The 21,951-nt window shown below is 43.2% G+C and overlaps 1 protein-coding gene across 3 annotated transcripts in view; it reads left to right on the top strand.

Moving 5' to 3' along the window:
* RELL1 (RELT like 1) overlaps positions 1-21,951 on the top strand; it is a 92,654-nt gene that overhangs the window by 41,486 nt on the left and 29,217 nt on the right. For all 3 annotated transcript variants that reach the window (XM_025386210.1, XM_025386208.1, XM_025386209.1), the window contains exons 4-6: positions 5,791-5,848; positions 8,892-9,128; positions 12,517-12,655. In XM_025386210.1, the coding sequence (XP_025241995.1) occupies positions 5,791-5,848; positions 8,892-9,128; positions 12,517-12,652 (431 nt within the window). In that variant the 3' untranslated portion in view covers positions 12,653-12,655. The remainder of the gene's footprint in view (positions 1-5,790; positions 5,849-8,891; positions 9,129-12,516; positions 12,656-21,951) is intronic.

Here is a 21,951-nt window from a genome sequence, read left to right as displayed (position 1 = left end):
CGGCAGTAGGCACTTCTCTTAATTACAGCAGAGAACGTGTTTGGGGTCCTTGGAGGAGGCATATTATATAATGTCCTCACTTCCCACACTAATGTGCAAATAGGGCTGTTTTGTCTTTCTTTTTAAATGATGTTGTTTGCCTTTTGGAAAGTAGCCTTTGTGTTTTTACTGTGCTTCGTACCAGTAGGCACCACTGAGCAGTCAATACCTGAGGTGCCATTCTTCTCCTCTCTCCTCTGCTCCCCAGTTCTTTGCTTTCTATCTTATTCTCAACCCCAGGTCCCCTCTTCTCCTGTCCACGCCTTCATCTGTGTACCTGCGGTTTCTCCAGGGGCTTGTGAGGACAGCTGGTGACTCCAATCCTTTGTGCAGCCCTTGGTTCCCTTCCTGGACTCCCAAGTAATAGCTAATGTTGCTGCACGCCCCTCTCCAGCTGTGGCCTCTTCAGCTTCCAGCCTGTACCAAAACCACAGCCTGGTGATAAGATGCAGCCTTGATCTCTTACCAGTTTATAACCTAGCATGTTTGAGTTTGGCTTTGAGACTGAAATCCTCTATTTTGTGGACCAAATGCATTTTTAAAGTATTTTTTTCTCAATGATTAACATAACTTTGAACTTAGTACCGGTTTGGACTTCCCTGTTGACGTTTTCTGTCTTTGATAAATTGGAATTAATATTAATTTCACTTTCTAGTTTTAAAAGTGATAAGCATACCATAACTTTTCCTTTACATTAAGAAAGGAATAAAATTAAGCACAATCTGTCTGTTACCCTTTTCCCACATGTGTTTAGGTTTTCTTTTCCTAGATTTCATGCATCTGTAAACATTTGCAATCGTGATATATGAATGGTTTCTGCTTCGCATTTTAAGTTTGGCAAATGGGGTGATACTTGACCTGTACTCATGGTAACGTTCTTGTTTATGGTTTAAACACATTATGTCTTTAATGATGGAAATCAATTTTAGTTTAGATAAATATCTCTTGAAGGATGGATTATCAGCTGACCTGCTGGGCAAACACACTTTGTTTGTCTCCATCCTCACACAACACTTCTGACACAGATATGTGGGTTTTTTCCATACTTTGCAGTTCTCTAAATCTCTGAAGCCTGCAATTTAATACAGTTCTGACTCTTGTCTACCTAGAGTTAGCGTCAGATCCCAAAAGACTTCCCCTACTTGGGATGCCGGTTGGAAGCCGGGGTTCTGGTACTTCTGACCTATAATCTGTAAATGGCTGGGATGAGGGATCTACAATCCCCTCCTCCAGTTCGATATTTTCCTGGAATGGGTTACAGAACTCAGGGAAACACTTTATTACATGTACTGGCTTGTTACAGAGGATGCAACTCACCAACAACAAAATAGAAGAGATGCATAATATTGGGGGTGGGATGCAAAGCTTCCCTGTCCTCTCTGGGTGCGCCACCTACCCAGCACCTTTCAGCCACCTGGAAGCTATCAGATCTTGTCGTTCAAGAGTTTTTTTGTTGGCCAGGTGCGGTGGCTCACGCCTGTAATCCTAGCATTTTGGGAGGCCGAGGTGGGCGGATCACAAGGTCAGGAGATCGACACCATCCTGGCTAACATGGTGAAACCTCGTCTCTACTGAAAATACAAAAAATTGGCCGGGCGTGGTGACGGGCATCTGTAGTCCCAGCTACTCAGGAGGCTGAGGCAGGAGAATGGTGTGAACCCGGGAGGCAGAGCTTGCAATGAGCCAAGATGTGCCACTGCACTCCAGCCTGGGTGGCAGAGCGAAACTCCATCTCAAAAAAAAAATTTTTTTTGTCTAGTTTAACTTCCAGTCCCAGAACCCTGCCCCATCCTCCCCTGCTCTGACTTTCCTGAGGTCCCTGGGTAGGGCTGAAAGTTCCAACCCTCTAATCGCTTGGTCTTAATGATGACTGGCCCCACCCTGAGGCTGTCTAGGGGCCCCACCCCGAGTCACCACATTAGTATAAACTCAGGTGTGATCAAAAGATGCCCATTATGAATAACAAAAGACTCTCCTCTCAGGAAATTCCAAGGCCTTTAGGAACTCTGTGACAGGAACCCAGGACAATGACCAAATCTATTGCATATTATGCCACACCTGCACACTGACTATTTTCCTAATCCAGAGGGTTGGATGTACCGCCGTGCTAGCTTTTAATTCATCTTTCTAAATAGAGCCGAACTGAATCATGTCTGGGTAGTCGCTGGAGTTTTCTTGCATTGTATGGATGTTTGGAAAGTGTCTGGGAGTCTGTAGCTGAGTTTCTCTGCTAGGCCCTTACACTGGCTGCTTAGTAAAAATTGCAGGGAGTCCTACAGATATTCCTCAAGTGCTTCTGATTAGTACTTCTGATCCCTAGGCAAGAGATGCCTTTGTGAAGTTTTTGCCTTCAGGCTCCATTTATATTTTGGCAGAAAAGATTTCTTTATAAATGACTGTGAGTACGGAGTGGGTTCTGAAACTTCCTCTGTTTATGCAAACATGCCGTGAACCATTATTCAACCTGTGTCCCTTTGGGTGGGGACTTGGACATTGAAGGGTAGGAAGGAGGGTGTCAGGGTTAAACGCACCCACCCTGGAGTCAGTCAGAGCAGGGTTTGTGTCCAAGCCTGTCACTCTCTAGCTGTGTGACTCCGGCCAGTCAGTTACGATCTTTAGGTCTCAGTCTGTATACTTGTAAAATGGGGGTGATAATTCTACCTACTGTTAAGGGCGTCAGAAGCGTCCAACATGTAAGATCTGTAAAGCTTTCAGGCAGCGACTGGCACGTGCCGGCCCTTACATTTTGGTGATGGCAATGTTAGTTTTTGCTTGAGAAATTTGCCTTAGGTGTGAGGAAAACTTTGAAGAGAATAGTGATGGCAGAGACAACCAGACATTTTTCTTGCCTGATTTTGGCTGTTTCATGCATATTATCAAGCAGGGATTCGGGGGGAAAAAGAGGTCTTTTCTGGAAAACACCGCCCTTCCCTTTTCTTGAGGGAGTTTCCTTGCCCTGCGCCTAGCTCCTCCCATTTTGGGAAAGGCTCTGCAGGGAAGCGTAGTTGATAAAATGCTGGCAAGTGTGGAGAAAGCCGCCTATGGCTTAGTGGAGCTGTGAGTAATATGCAAGGAGGAGATACACCTTCAACAGAACTCAGACCATTGCTCTTTTATGGTAACTTCACAACCACATTAAGGCATGCGTTTCAGTCCTAATGGTGGTGTTACATGAGAAAGCCTTCCTGTCACTGGAAACCAAAAATGTTCCCAAGAGACAGATGACTGAAGCTGACTCGCTGGAGGTTAGCTCAGAGACAGGGATGCGTGTGTGTACACGCGGGTATGTACCTGTACACACATGCATGTGCGTGTGTGCGTGTGTGTGTCTCACATGCCACAGGGTGAGTCCTAGAGACTCCCTTAGCAAACCAAAGGAATGTTTACTAATTATTCCTGGGAGAGAAAGATGAGTTACAGGAATTCATGAATAACTGAGAAACACGTCTATAAGAAGCAAGCTTTAATAATGATTTTAATATAGCGTACCTTCCTGGAATTAGTTTGTAATTTGATGTTTCATTTTTTAGGTAGTCATCATTTTACAGGTGATTGATTTTCTCAGGCAGTGATTTAAACGTTTGATTTTAAAAAGCTCACTCTTTGTATGTGCTGTTAGTGCTGTCCCTGTTTTAACACCTTTTGGTGGTGTTTTCCCTCTTTTTTATGTTTGTAGTTTTGAAGTTTGATAAACATTGGCAGAGTAAGTATGGACAGCAAATTACTTTATATAATCAGTCCTCCATATCCATGAGATCTGCACCTATAGATTTAACCAATCAAGGATAAAAAAAAATTAGGAAAAAAAAATGGATGGTTGCATCTTTCTGGACATGTGCAGACTTGTTTCTTGTCATTATTTCCCAAATAAAACAGCATAACAACTATTTACATAGGATTTCCACTGTATTAGGTACTATAAGTAACCTAAAGATGATTTAAAGTGTACGGGGGTGGAGTAGATATGTTTTATATCAGGAACCTGAGCATCTGTGGATTTTGATATCTGCACGGATCTGGGGAACATTCCTGCATGGATACTGAGGACAACTGTATTTTGTATACAATAAAATACAAAATTGTATATGGGATTGTATATCCAAACCTAGTATCTGAAACAACGTTTTTTTTGAATCCTCATTTATTAGTCAAACAGGATATTAACTGACATTACTGGATTATACTTAAATGTGTTTTACAGAGGCAACTGTCTTCTTTATTGTGCAGGAGAAATTACTATGGATCCATTTTCATAATGTTTTTGTAATGACAGGAGGTCTTATTTAGATCAAAATTTGTGTTTGGAAATGCATTTGGACATCCTCACAGATAGTTGTGAAGGGTAAAGAATTTCTTTTGGCAAAAGATTAAGTGTCATATTAATCTTTCTCAAAAGAATAAAGCAAAAACCCGTGTGTTCTCAAGGGTTGCAATGGGGCGATTTGTCCCCTAAAAAGTTAAAAATTGGATCGGGGCCAAACAAACAAACAAATACCTCACTCTCTTATATGTAAAGCACAGATATATATAGTACATAACCAAATATGAAATGTATCTGCCATACTGTACTTTAATGAGAGAGTCATTAGGAAAAAATAGTTGAACAAAGCTCTTGGGTGGGGCAATAACAAAAGCCAGGTTGAGAAACCCCGCATTGTAAGCCCTTAACTGTTAACACTTAGAGGAGCAGTTGGAACTAGAATTAATATTCCTCCTCTAGAAAAGGCATTTGAATGTTAAATGTTAAAGGTTGGTGTTGGCTTACATGGTAAATAGTGATTTTTATTTGTTCTTTCCTCTCTTAGAGACTTGTTGTGGTTAGTCATGAGAACAGTGCTTCAGAAATCAATTGAAAAGGTTATGAGCCAGTAATAACATTTGGCCTTGCCAATTAAATAGCCAAGGGAAACTTGAACATTCACTTCAGTCTTTTATCCTGGAGAGCATGACCACTCTACAGGAGGCAGAAAACACATGGCGTGTGGATGTGGGTGTGGGTTGGGGGACTCAAGAAACTAAGAAACTTAGATTAGGTTTTTTTTTTTTTTTTTTTTTGCTTTTGTTGAGAGCCTAGCCTCCCACCTACAAATTTGGATTTTTTTTTGGAAGTCTAATTTAAGTTAGCATATATTACATAACTTATATGTTGTGATCAATACTTGAAATTTTAAGATATTTGGCCAGTCAAGGGCTTATATGATCCTGAAGCTCATCTGGAAAATTAACCTTCTCTCATCCCTGATTCGATGTGGGATAGAATTGATGCTACAGGAGGATGCAGAGTTTAGAGCTAATTATTTTGACACATACAAGTTATTAGACTACAGGTCACTTATGAAATACATTTCACTATCAATATTTTTCAAAGCATATTTATCAAAATGAGTTAACTGCAATAGAGCAGCGGCATATAAATGGTCCTTTAGTTTGTTGGAGTTGGCTTGGGGTGGGGGGGGTAGTTTCTACTTTATATTGCTATTGATGTGTAGGAAGCAATGCCTTATAGTAGGTCTGCTCTCCTTGCCGTAGATTCTCTGTCACTCTTACTAAGTTCCTGCTGGGTGAAAGTTATTGACAGATGGTGCCATGTTATGCAGTTATGTTGGGGGAGACCCTCCCTTCTCTAGGCCCCCAGGACCTCATCTGTGAATTGAAAGAATGGAATTAGATGTGTTTTCAACAGCTTTTCTGATGTGATTACTCATCTTATTCGTTCTATTTTAATTCTTTAATTTTATTTTTATTCCTTAGCGAATGCTGATGTCTTAAAGGCGATGGTAGCGGATAACAGCCTGTATGATCCTGAAAGGTGAGTGCTCCTCCCCTCCTCCTTAGTGCAACATCTTTTCAGTTATTTGCTCAGATATGGCGCCTTCTGAAATGCTCTTCTGCTAGAGCAGGTTTCCCAACTTTGGCACTATAGTTATTTTGGGCCAGCTAGTTCTTTGCTGTGCAGAACCGTCCCGTGTATTGTAGGATGTTTGACAGCATCCCTGGCCTCCACTCACAAGATGCCAGAGCACCCCCTGTCCCCACCCTCCCAAGGTGTGACAACCCATAATATCTCCACATATTGTCAATTTCCTGTAGCGGAGATGATCACTCCTGGTTGAGAACTGTTGTGTTAGAGAATAGTGATGGGAAGAAGTAAGGCATAGAGGTTAAGGGCAAAAACATAGCCTTGGAATTGGGAGATGTGATTGGGTCCTGCCTGCACCACAATATTAACTGTCTATTCTTGAGGAAGTTAACTGACCACCCTGAGTTTAAGTTCCATCGTCTATAAAATGGAGATCACCACAGTACCAGCTTTATAGGGTTGTTATAAGGAATATAGCATACCTTAAGCATTGAAAGACCTCCATGAACAATGATGATTAAATGAACAAGCTGGTTTGGAGCTACCTGCTATGTTCTGTTTTTTGTATTACTGTTTTAGGTTATGGTTGTTGAGCAGCATATTCCTTCATAATTAATTACAGAGAACTGTATTTCCAGATAAGTATTATTTCTTCAACAAGGAGCATTTATTGGATGCCTGCTGTGTGCTGGGTGCTGCTCTGGAGCTGGACATCCACAGACCCTTGCCATGGAGGAACACAGTCAGTGGGGAGTGGAGACGTGTGTGTGAGGCCTCGTGGTGGAGAGCCTGCAAGTGCTGTAGGACTGGTGGAGACTGAAGGCTCTAGGGGACCCTGGGGGGCCATTGGGAGTTCAGGAAGGTTCATGGAAGAGGTGCCATCTGAACCAGGTGTGCAGGAGGTGGAGACGAGAGTCAGGGTTGGCTGTAGGAATAAGAAGGGCCAGAAGAAAAGTCACCACATCATGATAGCCTGGGACTCAGCCTATGAAGGGTTCGGTCCAGGGTGGCCAGGCCAAGTGACATGGCAAAGGGGTTGGATCTTTCTCCACTTCCTATGTGGGTTGTGCACTCAGCACACCTTAGATGTTTAAGAGGTGTTTGTCAAACTGGCTACGTAGGATGTGTGTTTTGGAAAGGTAACTCGGAATGCAAGGAGTTGAGTTTAGGAGAGACGTAGAGTCATAGAGACAGAAGAGCTCTGATTGCTCCCACATTCCAGTCCTGGCCACAGACAGTTGGTGTTCTGACCATCTTAGCTCATGGTGTCTTTGTCTCAATCATCTTTGGGCATCCTGTAGTGCCCATCAGTGGGTTTTGTACACAGCTGGTACTTGAGAAATGCTTGTTGAGTGAATGTTGTTAAACTCTTGCATTCAGCTTTCTGATATGTGGTGCTAAGTTGACATTATTTTACTCCAGGAAGGTACAGCTGTGTGTTTTTATTTTAACAATTAGGAAGGCATCCCTAAAGAGCACCAGAAGACTTTTGTCTGTTAGTCATGTTTGAGGCGGTCTCCTCAACTGTAGGCTCTACTTCTTTTTTTCAAGTGTGCAGGTGGCCAGTTTGCATCAACGAAAAGCCTGGTTTCTGCCATCACAGCCTCCTGTGCGTCTCTGGGGCTCTTGCCACGGTCCAGGTGTCAGGCTGTGGGTGTCATGCCATCCCCACTCCTCCCACCTGTGCCGGAGGGCTGATTCCTGCTCAGTTCAGCTCTGCTAGGTTCGAACTCCTCCTTTTCTGCCGGGCCAGAGCCTTCACACATGCCTTTTGAAAACGGCTCGTATCTGGCCTATATATTTCTGCTTTTTATATTTCAGATGGTCTAGCCAAATTTATTCCAGATTATCAAAGTGGTCTCTGCTGTTTCTGAAGCACTATCGTGTATAGCAAGGGGATTAATTGCATGGTTTCTGGAATTCAGCGTTCTAGGTTTGAATCTCAGATCCAGCACTTATTTGCAAGTGTGATCTTGTTGCAAGTGTGAGGCCAGTTACTTCACTTCTCCCTGCCTCAATATCCTCATTGTTAAAATGAAGAAATTAATAATACTTACATCATAAGATTTTATAAGGATTAATTCCATTAATATATACATATAAAATGCTTAGAATACTGTTAGCTATTACATTATGACTGTTATCAACACCATCAACATCTGTTTTGGACATCACTTTTGATATCTTTGCCTAAAGGCTTTCCTTCTTTGATATAATGGAGATTTGATGAAATCTTTTCTCTAAGTTATCTGATAATTTGATGGAATTTGAGTTCTTCCCTTTTCCAGGGCATAGATACTTAGGGAATCTCTTTGTGTAGAGTGATGGGCAGACACTCTGGTATGTGAGAAATTAGGATAATTGCATGAGAAAAAAGATCAGTGTTTTAGAAAGAAACCTAATACTTTAAAGCCAGTGTATCACTGTTAGAAGCAGTGGTTTATTCCCAGCTAATAAATTCCATTCTAGAAGTGATAAATCACATTCTTTTTTTCTTCTAAAGACAGGGTCACACTCTGTCATCGAGGCTGGAGTTCAGGGGTACAATCATAGCTACTGCAACCTTGAGCTCCTGGGCTCAAGCGATCCTCCCGCCACAGCCTCCCGAGTAGCTGGGACTACAGGCATGTGTCATCATGCCTGGCTAATTTTTTTATTTTATTTCAGAGACAGGCTCTCTCTATGTTGCTCAGGCTGGCCTCAAGCAATCCTCCCACCTTGGCCTCCCAGAATGCTGGGATTATAGGCATGAGCTGTTACGCCTGGCCATGAATCATATTATTATTGCTTAAGATAAGCTGTCATCGCACGGTCATGAGAGCTGAGTACCTGCTGTCTGAGGCCCGTTCACAAAGTCCATTTGTACAATTGGAAGATGCTTTGTTTTTTCTTTCAACTTAAACTGCTTCTGTCATCACAGGGAGAGAGATCGCCTTCACTGGTATTTCCTTTAAGTAACCAGTTGCACTTTCTATTTTCCTCCCCACCTTAGCCCCGTGACCCCCAGCACACCAGGGAGCCCACCCGTGAGTCCTGGGCCTTTGTCACCAGGGGGGACCCCGGGAAAGCACGTCTGTGGCCATCATCTGCACACGGTGGGCGGTGTTGTCGAGAGGGACGTGTGTCATCGGTGTAGGCACAAGCGGTGGCACTTTATAAAGCCCACCAACAAGTCCAGAGAGAGCAGACCACGGCGCCAAGGCGAGGTCACGGTCCTTTCTGTTGGCAGGTAAGATCTCTTCGGATGCTTTTGGTTTATGTGTGACATGTGTGCTCTGGTGTGTGGACTTGTGCTTACCTGTCAGATGTAGAATATGTTCTCCATGCCTGGCTCAGGTTATATCACTGGGCTTTTTAGATGTTTTCTGGTGTGAGTCCTAGATTTTTCCAACAACAGAAGAATCCTAAAAGGCAGCTATTGCTAGATCAGATGGGAAATGTATTAAGATAAATACCTACCTGCTCTAACAGATAAAGCCCAGATTTTCAACTGTATACAAAACAGACATTTATATATCACTTATGGAATCCAGGGCAGGTATTGAGATATCAGCGGTTGGCTCTTCAAGTACTTGTCCAGGGTTCCAGGCCCCCTTCGTTTGTGGCTCTGCCGGGTTTGCCAGCCAGAGGAGCAGGTCCGTGGAAGGTTGTTCACGAGGGATTTTGAAAGAGCTACTAGGCCTGAGAGTGGCTCACATCGTTTTGACTCACACTCCACTGGCTGGAACTCGATCACCCAGCCAAGCTAACGTTCAGGGAACTGAGAAATATCATCGAACCATGTGCAAGGGAGGGGAGAAGCCGTGGATCTGGTCCACAGCCCTCCAGTCTCTGTCTTGTAAGTTGCATGTGAATTCCTTTGACTGCTTGCTTTTAGTGGGCGGTGCTTTCCACTGTGTCTTGGCTCTCCGGGTCCTAGTGCCTTTCACTTGTGACCCATATGTGAGGTGGAGATCCTGCAGTTCAAGTGATGAATCCATCAGCCCTTACCTGAAGCATCTTTGCAGTGGGATGCTTTTGCAGTTCTGCTGTTGGATGCTGAGTCCCATGCAGGAACTGCATTGCTGATGTTGCATTTGGAAAGACAGTGGGGAGTACTGGTAAGGAACACACATGCTGGAGTGAGGCTGGGTGAGCACTGAGCAAAAGTCGACAGTGCTATTACTTACATGATCCTTCTGTGTCTACTGACAACCCCCTGGGAAGAGTGGCCTGAACTCGTTGCTTCTACTCTCCTTCGAGTCCTGGCACCACTACTTGCAAACTGTTACGTTGCTCTGTGCCTCGGTTTCCCCCTCTGTAAAGTGAGAAGGACAGTCACACTCACCTCATAGAGTTGCTGTGTAGACTAAATGAAGTGACGCACATAAAGGTCTTAAACCGGCTTTGGGTACTTACACACTCAAGAAATGTTGGCCGGTTATTATTTTTATTTTGATTCAGTTGAGTTTCATCATTGTGTTGCACAAGCATCACGGAGAAGATTGCCGGGCTGTTTGCCACTTACAGCAAAACAGCACAACTCATGACCACACTATTTTATTAAGAAGCAGAGTCATGGGAATTTATGAATGCAAAGCAGTGAGAACCTGTAGCTTGTTTGGACAAAGCATGTTTTGTTGGTCTTAAAAAAAAATCTGCTGAAATTTTCAACTCAGATTCAACACGGCTTTTTCTTTTTTTTTCTTTTTTTTTTTTTTTTTTTGAGATGGAGTCTTACTCTGTCACCCAAGCTGGAGTGCAGTGGTGTGAACTCAGGTCATTGCAACCTCCGCCTCCCGGGCTCAAACGATTGTCGTGCCTCAGCCTCCCGAATAGGTGGGACTGCAGGTGCCCGCCACCATGACTGGCTAATTTTTGTATTTTTAGGAGAGATGGGGTTTCACCAATTTGGCCAGGCTGGTCTCGAACTCCTGACCTCAAGTGATCCACCCATCTTGACCTCCCAAAGTGTTGGGATTACAGGTGTGAGCCACCGGGTCTGGCCAAATGTGGCTTTTTAAAATGCCCCAAATCCAACTCTCTTTCTTGGATATTGGATATTGGATACTTAATGATTCCAGGCTGTTTTTCAGCATGTATTACTTAAGAGAGTCTTAGAGTTTGACAGAATAGATTTGTGTTTACAAGTTCCCTGTTCGTTCTTTCACTTCTTCAGAGCCTTCTCCTCAGGATTGGTGATCTTATTCTGGACACAGAAGGAGGATTTATTTCAGATAGTTTTTAAGGGAAAAATTAAGACCAGAACTAGAAAGAAACTGTTATAAAAAGCTCTAGGATTTGGTGATGATATACTAGAAAAAACAGTTAAACTGAATACATTTATTTAACTCTTAATTCTTGATGAAAATCTCTTCCTTAACTTCCTTTAGTCTTTCCTTAATCTGTAATGAAAATTAACCCATTGTGTTTTTTTTTAAAGACAAACTCTCAAACCCTAATGCTGATAAAATGTGTTGCTAGGGCCCTTCTGATTTTCTGCATATGTGTGAGAGAGAAAGTGTGTGTGTGTGTGTGTGTGTGTGTTGAGATAGGACTGCCTGACAGTTGCATATTTTCAGAAGTTCGTCATCTTCTGGTAAACATTCTGGTTATGTCAGTCTAATTTGTAAACCAGTTGAGCATTTAACCAGGTTTCTGTGGTTAAAAAAAACTGGCATAGGCCAGGTGTGGTGGCTCACGCCTGTAATTCCAGAACTTTGGGAGGCCGAGATAGGTGGATCACCTGAGGTCAGGAGTTTGAGACTGGCCTGGCCAACAAGGTGAAACCCCATCTCTTCTAAAAATACAAAATTAGCCAGTCATGGTGGCATAAGCCTGTAATCCCAGCTACTTGAGAGGCTAAGGCAAGAGAATCGCTTAAACTCGGGAGTTGGAGGTTGTAGTGAACCGAGATTGCACCACTGCACTCCAGTCTGGGCAGCAAGAGGGAAACTCCTTCTCAAAAACAAACAAACAAACAAGCGCAAACAAAAAAAACCTGATCATTGTTAGAAACCACAACTCTGAGGCTGTTTAATATTTGAGTCCCTGAGGTTTTTTTTTTTTCTTATTGAGACAGGGCCTCGCTCTGTTTCCCAGGCTGGAGTGCAGTGATGTGATCTCTGCTCACTGCAGCCCCCTCCTCCTGGGCTCAGATGATTCTCCTGCTTCAGCCTCCCGAGTAGCTGGGACTACAGGTGCACACTACTACGCCCGGCTAATTTTTGTAACTTTCGTAGAGACAGAGTTTTGCTATACACCCTGGCTGGTCTCAAACTCCTGGGCTCAAGCAATCCACCCACCTCAGCCTTCCAAAGTGCTGCTGGGATTAGAGGCATAAGCCACCGTGCCTGGCCAATACCTGAGTTTTTAAATGCCTTTCGCATGCTCTGTGAAATATCCGGCTTAGTCTGTGATGTGGTTGAGTAGAGATCAGCTGGAAGGTTGGGCAGGGGCCAGGGGAATGTGCCGGAGAGGAATGCATGCTCCTCCTCTTGAATATGTTGTTTTTCATTTGTGTCCGAACTTTTGGCTGAGTTCATTTGAGATCCTCTGGGTGGATGATTTTTGCTTTCTTCACAATTCTTGTTTATTAGAAAAGCAAACCCCATCACCTCTCCCCGTTCCCCCCTCAGGTTTAGAGTTACAAAAGTGGAGCACAAGTCAAACCAGAAGGAACGGAGAAGCCTGATGTCTGTTAGTGGGGCTGAAACCGTCAATGGGGAGGTGCCGGCAACACCTGTGAAGAGAGAACGCAGTGGCACAGAGTAGCAGGTGAGCTGTGGTTTTGGTGACATTGGGGGCAGGGTGGCGCAGGGTGAGGAGAAAGTACTGGGAGCTTCCCGGGTGCTGTGGCAGCATAGGGATGGCATTTGGCAGGGAAATGGGAGAGCTTTCCTGGACCCAGGAAGGCCGAGGGGGACTGAACATGATTACTTGTCTGCCCAGAGCTTCTTGTAAAGAAGTCACAAACGTGGTGCCTCCAGGGGCTTGGCCTGTGTGGTAATGAGGACAGAGGATTACTTGTAAGGCAATGTGGCATGGTGGGGATTGTGGCAAACTAGAACTCTCATCACCCACCATATAGGGCTTGCGTTACCACGAGGCAGAAAGTGCCTAGTGTTGCTGCATCTTCTTATGTAAAAAAAGACAAAATTCAGACTTTTAAAATGTAAAATCACTGATTTTTGATTTTGGCAGCTTACTTTTTTTTTTTTTTTTTTAAACAACCATGCAGGCCAAATGATGTGTAATCTTGTCACCATTTCCAGGTAAACTGTGTGACTTGAAAAAGTCTGGAGCAAACAAACCAATCCTTTTTCCTTTTATTCTGTTGGAAACCAGTTTTCTTTGTGTCACAGTTCTGAAACCTCAATACGAATATTTCTCTTCCCACCAAATATTTTGAGGCAATTGAAAAGCCACAGTGATTTATTTCTTGATTTGGCAGTTTTAATTTTGCAAGACACTGCTTAAAAAACAAAAAACAAAAAAACACGCAGCCGGGCACAGTGGCTCATGCCTGTAATCCCATGTAATCCCAGCACTTTGGCAGGCCGAGGCAGACGGATCACGAGGTCAGGAGATTGAGACCATCCTGGCTAACATGGTGAAACCCCGTCTCTACTAAAAAATACAAAAAATTAGCCGGGCATGGTGGCGGGCGCCTGTAGTCCCAGCTACTTAGGCTGAGGCAGGAGAATGGCGTGAACCCGGGAGGCGGAGCTTGCAGTGAGCCGATATCGTGCCACTGCACTCCAGCCTGAGTGACAGAGTGAGACTCCATCTAAAAAAAAAAAAGAAAGAAAAAACCCACACACACACGCACCAAAACCCTGTGATAAATTGATAGTGGCTTAACTTTCATCTTAACTCCTTTATTTCTGTTCCGGCTTGAGTGGTATTTATCCTTTCCATGTTTCTTATCCCTTGTAAAAGGGCAAGGGTGACAATTTGGGAGGGATCATGCCCTAAATGCTCCATGGAACCATCAGAGCCTGAACATGAAGACAGAAGAGTTTACACTTACATGGGGAGGGGAGGGCGGGCAATGGGGGAGAGGTCAGGCAGGGTCCTTGAAGGTACAGAGACACAGCGAAACCGACATGAACCCTGGAATCAGACTGCCAGGTTCAAGCTCCAGTATGCCACGCACTAACCCTGGGACCTAGGCAAGATACCTGAGCTTTCTACGCCTCACTGGAAATCGGAAGTGATGCTCCTTGCCTCAGGCGCGGGAGTGAGATTTCCATGAAGTTGCACGTGGGAAATGCTCCATCCATGCTACTGATTATTATCATGGAGTTAATTCATTTTTGGTCGGTGTGGCTGAGTGGAGGAGAGATGTGGCTTTTGGGTGAAGCTTCTCTGACAATCCGCCGGGCTCAGAGGGTTGAAGGTGCTCTGGAACAACTCTGTGCACCTACATTTTCTGCGACATAGGGACTCTGATCATGTTCTAGTGCTAGTTAGCCCTTGCGGTTTTGCCTGTGGGGAGATCTGGCATCTCTTCCTGAGTTTAGGAGCAAAATAGGAACCTTCTTAAAGAGAGAAACAGTACAGAAAAGTCTACCATTGGCTTCTCGGCCAGTTACTGGTGACCTTGGGGAAGGGAACCAAAAGGAATTTAAGAAGAGGATGATGAAGATGAGTAATAACAGCAGCTAAAGTTAATTCAATATTCTAGTCTTCTAGGCATGGTACTGATGTGTATCTCACATGTCATCATTATAAACCTCTCTGAATGGAGTTAGTACTATGATCATAGTTTTACAGATGGGGAAACTGATGAATGGGAAAGGTGAGTTACATGTTGAAGGTCATATAGCTGGAAAGAGGAGCATTCTGATTAAGGTCAGTGAAGGACTTGGCTGTGTGGGAAGAGAAGCATGTGGCTATTCAAGTCTTAGGTGAGGAAGGCCCAGCCAGCTTAGCTGCAAAGAAAGTATGGGTCATAAGGACAGGCTGAGTATGAGTCATCAACTGGGCAGTGAGTTGAGAGATGGAGCCGATTGCACCAGAAGACCTGGCTTGCCCTCGGTTAGGAACTGCAAGATGATCCTCTTGTCAGACTCACCTCTGATTAGAGCTTGACTAACTAGTGCCATGGGTGATTTTGGCCACCAGGTCCCGGAGAGCGGCACTCTAGATCTGGGAAGGTGAAAAGAATTAGGATTGCTCAGCTGGGTTTTTTGGCTCAAATCTGTCTGATTCTGACTGTAGAAATTTGGTCCAAGCATCTGAAGTCCTGACCACATTTAACTGATTTACAGTGAGATATTCTCTGCACAGCACGCTGTTATTCAGCATGATTATATAAACAAGGACTGAATTTGATTAGAAGACATGGGTGTAAATCTGAGCTTTGCAATTTGGACGTTGTATTTAACTGCTCTACCCCTGGTTTCTTTGAACATGAAATAAGGTATTAAATTCATTGTTTTAATCCAGCAGCCAAGAGAAAGTGTGGGATATAGTTGGCTGTCGGTAGAAGGTAGTCATATTGTATTGTACCGCTCAAAGCACAATGAGCAAGAGTGACCTTCAAAGGGTATGTGTTTTCCGAGCCTCCAACTTGTTGTAATTGATTTTCAAATTAAAAATTAATTTTTTATTATGGAAAATTTTAAACTCAAAAGTAGAATAATATCATGGATGTCCATGATCCCGAGTAAATTAATTATAATACCTACAGTTTTTTGAGTACTCTGTACTTGGCATGCTTTGAAAGACACATTCTGTGTATTAACTAATTTCTTTAATCCTCACGACAGCAGTCGGTAGGTGCTAGTTAGTACCCCATTTTGCCGATGAAGGTCTTAAGCACAGAGAGTTTAAACAACTTGTTTAGAGATATCAGCAAGAATGTGATAGAGTTAGACTTGAACCTGGGCAGCCTTGCTTCAGATGTCACAGACTTCATTCAACTGGGTCCAGGACAAGCAGTTCCCATGAGTAGAGCCTGCTCAAATTGAGACCCGCTGGGTGGCCATATCTGATCACCCCAATGAAGTATGGGCCCTGAAAAAGGAAGGAAGGGAATATTCATTGGTGTTTTAAAAATTATGTATTCCACTTTGGGAGGCCGAGACGGGTGGATCACGAGGTCAGGAGATCGAGACCATCCTGGCTAACACGGTGAAACCCCGTCTCTACTAAAAAATACAAAAACCTAGCCAGGCGAGGTGGCGGGCGCCTGTAGTCCCAGCTACTCGGGAGGCAGAGGCAGGAGAATGGCGTGAACCCGGGAGGCGGAGCTTGCAGTGAGCTGAGATTGCGCCACTGCACTCCAGCCTGGGCGACAGAGCCAGACTCCGTCTCAAAAAAAAAAAAAAAAAAAATTATGTATTCATTAAAATTTTTCTTGCAGTTTTTTTTTTCTTCTCAAATCTCATCCCCCACCAAAAATATGTTTGGAACATTTAACATGACTTGATTTTCCAACTAGAAAAATCCTGAAAAGTTTCCTTCTGGGCCAGACTCTCTGGTCCTTTCTGGTTCTAGAGGAAGCCAGATCCGCACTGGAGTGCAGCTGGGGAAGCAGGAGAGGAGTGCTGTGGGTCTTTTCTACAATCTGATGCAGTCTTTAGAGTTGTGTTTTTTCCTGAAAGAGATTTTTGCTCAAATTTGGATTTTTAGCCAAACAATGTTACTGCAGTATTTTGTTTTACTGTAGAACAGTCTCAAATATTCAAAGACAAATGCATATCCACTTACTGGTTAGGTTTCTTTTTTTCTTTCTGTTGTTTAAGGTGGTTGTTACCAGAAACTAGACTTAATATTCTAAATAGAATGTTATCAAGACTGGGGCAGGATTTCTCTCTCGCTCCTCTGGCTCCTTCTCCCTTTACAAACCCCAAATCTGATGTTGGGCATGGCCTCCCCTGTTCTTCTCACCCTGCTTTGTTGGCCTGCGTTCTTTTTTGTGGCTACATCTAACTTGCCCTCTTGCCCTCCGCCTGATTTATTTTGGCAATGCGGTTAAAATGGTGTCTTTTTTCTACAGAAAATGTGTTTTGGTTTCTCCTGAGAAGAATAAGCTTTTGTTCTTCAAAGTTAAATAAATCGAATTGCTTTCAGCCTCCAAATGCCACTGCCTTGTCTTCATTGTCACTGGTCTTTGGCTTTTTAAAAATGATCCTGTCCTAAGCATTCCATGTCGCATGTTTCTGAAATCTGTACTCTTTTTTCCATTCGCTGATAGTATCCTGTTGGAAACATTGATTTAGTGACTTTACATAACCATATTTAAAATTTTTTTTTTAAAATTAATCAGATTTTAATGGACACATGTTGCATATATTTATCATGTCCAATGTAATGTTTCCAAATATGTACACGTTGTGATGGCTAAATTGAGCTAATGAACATATGCATTGCCACACATACTTACAATTTTTTTTTTGTGGTGAGAACACTCCAAATCTACTCTTAGCAATTTTTAAGAATGAATATATTATTAACTGCAGTCACCATGTTGTGCAATAGATCTCTTGAAATTATTTATCCCCTCTAACTAAAATTTTGTGTCTTTTGACCAACCCCTCCCCTGCCCCTACCTCTAACCACCTTTCTTCTCTCTGCTTCTATGAGTTCAACTTTTTTAGATGCCACATGTAAGTGAGATGATGTGGTATTTGTCGTTCTGTGCCTGGCTTATTTTACTCAACATAATGTGCTCCAGGTTTATCCATTTTATCTTCAAAGACAGGCTTTCCTTCTTTTTTTCTGGCTGAACAGTGTTTCATTGTGTATCTATACTACATTTTATTCATTCATCTGTTCAGGGACTCTTAGGAAGATTCCGTGTCTTGGCTATTGGGATTATGCAGCAGTGCACATGGCAGTACAGATACCTCTTTGACATACTGATTTCAATACCTCTGGATATGTACCAAGAAGTGGGATTGTTGGATCATATGGTAGTTCCATTTTTAATTATTATTATTATTATTTTTTCATGAGACGGGGTCTCACTCTTGCCCAGGCTGGAGTACAGTGGCATGTCGCCACTGTCCAACTGAAATTTTATGTCCTTTGACCAACATCTCCCCAACGCTCCCTTCCTGTTTTGCCCCCTTTTTAAATTGGGTTATTTGTTTTCTTGCTTTTGAGTTGTTTGCTTCTTGTATATTTTGAATAGTAACGCTTTATAAGATGTATGGTTTGCACGTATTTTCTCCCATTTGATAAGTTGTCTCTTCACTCTGTTCATTGTTTGCTTTGCTGTGCAGAAGCTTTTTAGTTTGATAAAATCCCATGGGTCCATTTTTGTTGCCTGTGCTTTTTGGGTCTTATCAAAAAATCGTTGCCCAGATCAGTGTCATGGAACTTCCCTCCTATATATTTTTCTAGTAGTATTACAGTTAGCGTTACTCTTATCAAAACAAAAAATAATATTAGACATCTCTTTTTATTTTTGTTTTATTATTCAGACTATTGTATTGATTTTTATTTTAGTATTTTATTTTAGTGATTAAAAGCTTGGTTTTAAACTGCTTACTTTTAATTGTGCTACTTAACCCCTAATGGTTCTGGGGAAGTTACTTAATGTTTTCAAGCCCTGGTTTTTTTGTCTTTAAAATGAGATTGTTGCTGGACATACATGATATGATGTATATGTAGTTCATAAATCAATCCTTGGCACGGAGTATCTGCTAAACATTCACTGCTGTTAACAGTTGTCATGCCTGGTGGTCTTAATGATTTATTAGGGCATTTATCAAGCATCAACTTTTGGTACTATGAATTCCTTTTACATCTTAAGAGCATTACAGCTTTGACCTCTCAGAACATCTCAGAAATAGATAGTATATGTCAAGTCCCTTAGGAATTTGGGCCATTTTCTTGTTTGCATTAAGGAGACCTTAGAAATAACCATTCCCAGCCAAGTGTGGTGGCTCACGCCTGTAATCTCAGCACTGTGGGAGGCTGAGGCAGGCGGATCACGAGGTCAGGAGATCGAGACCATCCTGGCTAACACGGTGAAACCCCGTCTCTACTAAAAAATACAAAAAAAAATTAGCCAGGTGTAGTGGCGGGTGCCTGTAGTCTCAGCTACTCTGGAGGCTGAGGCAGGAGAATGACGTGAGCCTGAGAGGTGGAGGTTGCAGTGAGCCGAGATTGCACCACTGCACTCCAGCCTGGGCAACAGAGTGAGACTCCCATCTCAGAAAAAAAAGGAAAAAAAGAAAGAAATAACCATTTCCTTCTTCCAAGAGGTGGAATTAAAATTAGTAACAAGGCGATGGAAAAGTTTTGCTGACAAGTTCTTTTTATTATAAAGATCAGAGGGTGGAATAAATTGAAATGCTGGACTGAGACGTTTTCGGCCTAAGCGTGACTGCCGTGCCGGTGCTCTGCTTTGGAATAAAAGTCTCCTCTTTGTCAAGACTCTTTCATGGCTCAAACTCCCTCCTGAGCATCCGTGGCTGGTCACAAGGTGGCTCTTCTGACCTTCGGCCACCTTCATGTTCTCCTCTAACAGTGAGGAAAGGCCCCTTGGCTCCTTTTTTGGCCTCTGTGATAGAAATTATAGTAGAAGCTCCTTAGGGACCCTCTTGAAAGTTGTACTGCTTGATTTGCAGTCCTCTCAATTGCTTTTCTTTTATTCATTCTCCAGGAAGCAGGTAATGATGAGAAACTGCAGGTACTACTAGTTAGTTTATTTTTTTCTCTCTCGCTGTAATTTTTTCAGGAAAAATGCATCTTTTTTAAAAAGCAGAAGGATCTCAGATTTGATGGGAGCTCTTAAACTTGATCCACTGGTCTTATGGGGCAATGGAATATAAGAAGAAACTGCACCTAAAGTGGGCATGGATTAGGCCACCTGGCTTGGTTTTCTGTGGCTAAACACATTTCTCAAAGGTAAAAGCAGTGCGATGATGCCTGCCCTGCTCCTGTCTGGAAGACTAAGGCCACTGAGTCCATCTTAAATGTGGGGGTGGAGGGAGGTTAGCATCTGCCCCGCACCGGCTCTGTGAAGACTAGGTAGGTAGAAGAGAAAAGCTGAGTGAGGGATGGGACTTTAGAAGCAGTTTTAGGAATTGTAGGTAATAATATCCTATTTTACAGATGAAGAGCCAGGCTTAGAGGGATGAATGTTCCCCAAACCTCAGGGCTAGGTAGTGAGAGGGCTTGGATGGGAGGAAATTTATACTTGGGAGCTTACAGGCTCAGTGGCTGTGGAGTGTGAGGGAGCTTTGCTTTTCTTGGCAAGAAAGCAAACCAGCCGCCCTTTCTTCACGTAGCTCAGCAGCTCACAGAACTGATCACTCCAGCCTTGGGATGGCCCCCTTTGGCCTCCGATGGGATCATCTGATGAGCAGCTGATGGACTTTAAGGCTCTGCCTGGATCAGGTCCATGTCTGTGAGCCATTCACTTTTCTTCCAGGTAGACAAAGGTCATAGACTTGTAGACTTCAGAGCAGTTGTGATCTCTAGTTCAGATCAATGGAGATACAATTATATCTTTAAAAAGTATTTCTTGGCCGGGCATGGTGGCTCACACCTGTAATTCCAGCATTTTGGGAGGCCAAGGTGGGCGGATCATGAGGTCAGGAGTTCGAGACCAGACTGGCCAACATGGCAAAACCCCATCTCTACTAAAAATACAAAAATTAGGTGGGCATGGTGGCAGGCACCTGTAGTCCCAGCTACTTGGGAGGCTGAGGCAGGAGAGTCACTTGAACCCGGGAGGCAGAGGTTGCAGTGAGCCGAGATCATGCCATTACACTTTAGCCTGGGTGACAAGAGCAAGACTCTATCTCAAAAAAAAAAAAAAAAAAAAAAAGCATGACTTGAGCCCCTACTATCTGCCAGGCAGTTGGCTGTGTTTAGGGATGTGGCAGCGTGTCAGACAGACAGTGAAGACCGTACTCTTACAGAGCTACTCTCCTAGTACTTATAGCAGACTTTTCTCCCCTGCGCCTCCCAGGCCCCTTGTTTAGTGCGTGTTGTTACATATGTTGTTCAAGATCACGCTGAGAGTTCATTACGGAGCCAGGAACTGGGCTTCCTTATAGCTCATTCCTTTACTGTCTCCAATGTATTGGATAGTACAAGTGTTTGAAATGGAATTTTTTTAAAAGAACTGAAATATAATGCATGGGATAAAAGAACTGAAATAGAATGCATGGGATAAAATACTTAAACAGTCTAAAAATCTGCAGGGTGAAAAATAAATCCCCAAAATAAATCTTTGCTCCATCTTTATGCCCCTAACCCCTTTGTGTATATCATCTCTTAAACCTTTTCTCAAGAGGACACCACTGTGATCAGTGTTCTCTATGTTCTTTCAGGATTATGCTGTTCACGTACGTGCTGATGCAATATGTCAGTGTATATAAAGCCCCTCCGTTTGCCTTTCTACACATGAGAGCATGGATACTATACTTGTTGGTACCTTGCTTTTTATTGAAGTTGGTGATTTTTACGTTCTGTGGTTCCCTGACTGTTGAGTTTTTGTCTTACTCACAGATGACTGAGGAAGAACCAGCTTTTACTCTCCCATATTGACTGAGCCATAAGGAGTGAAAATGGTGGACACAGTTAAAAAGCTATATGCCCTGTTTATCCTCAGTTGTTGGGAGTGGCTTCAGTACGTTTATGGCCATGATCTGGGAGTTTTGAGCGGACCTAAAAACATACTTTGCTGTCATCAACTATGATTTTTTTCTAAGTTATTCTTCCATGGCCTTGTTCTGTGCACAGGAGATACTAAAACGTATTTATCAGTATTCCCAGAGTTTAGGCAACATGGGGGACCAGGGATTTTTGATTTGTTTTGCTTTGCATTGCCACCAAAGCAAGCCATCTCCTCCTAGCACATATCTCCCTGGGCAGGGGCCTGCCCCAGGGCCCCTTCCTGTTGTTGACCAGAGGTGACCCAGTGAGCTAGAGCTTCTCTGTTCTTCCTCTTTATCCCTATCAGCTGTTTGACATCTGTTCTTTTCACTGTAGAAATTCAGCAATGTTGGAGGCTAGAGACTTTGGAGGGCCTAAAGACAGACTCAATGAGGGAAGTGGAAAATGAAATGCTTTCAGAGACATTTTTACCTATAATTAGAAAG

Source organism: Theropithecus gelada, chromosome 5 (genome assembly GCF_003255815.1).
Source record: "Theropithecus gelada isolate Dixy chromosome 5, Tgel_1.0, whole genome shotgun sequence".
Classification (NCBI taxonomy): domain Eukaryota; kingdom Metazoa; phylum Chordata; class Mammalia; order Primates; family Cercopithecidae; genus Theropithecus; species Theropithecus gelada.
Note: the sequence above shows the minus strand (reverse complement) of the source record. Positions and strands in the feature narration are given on the sequence as shown.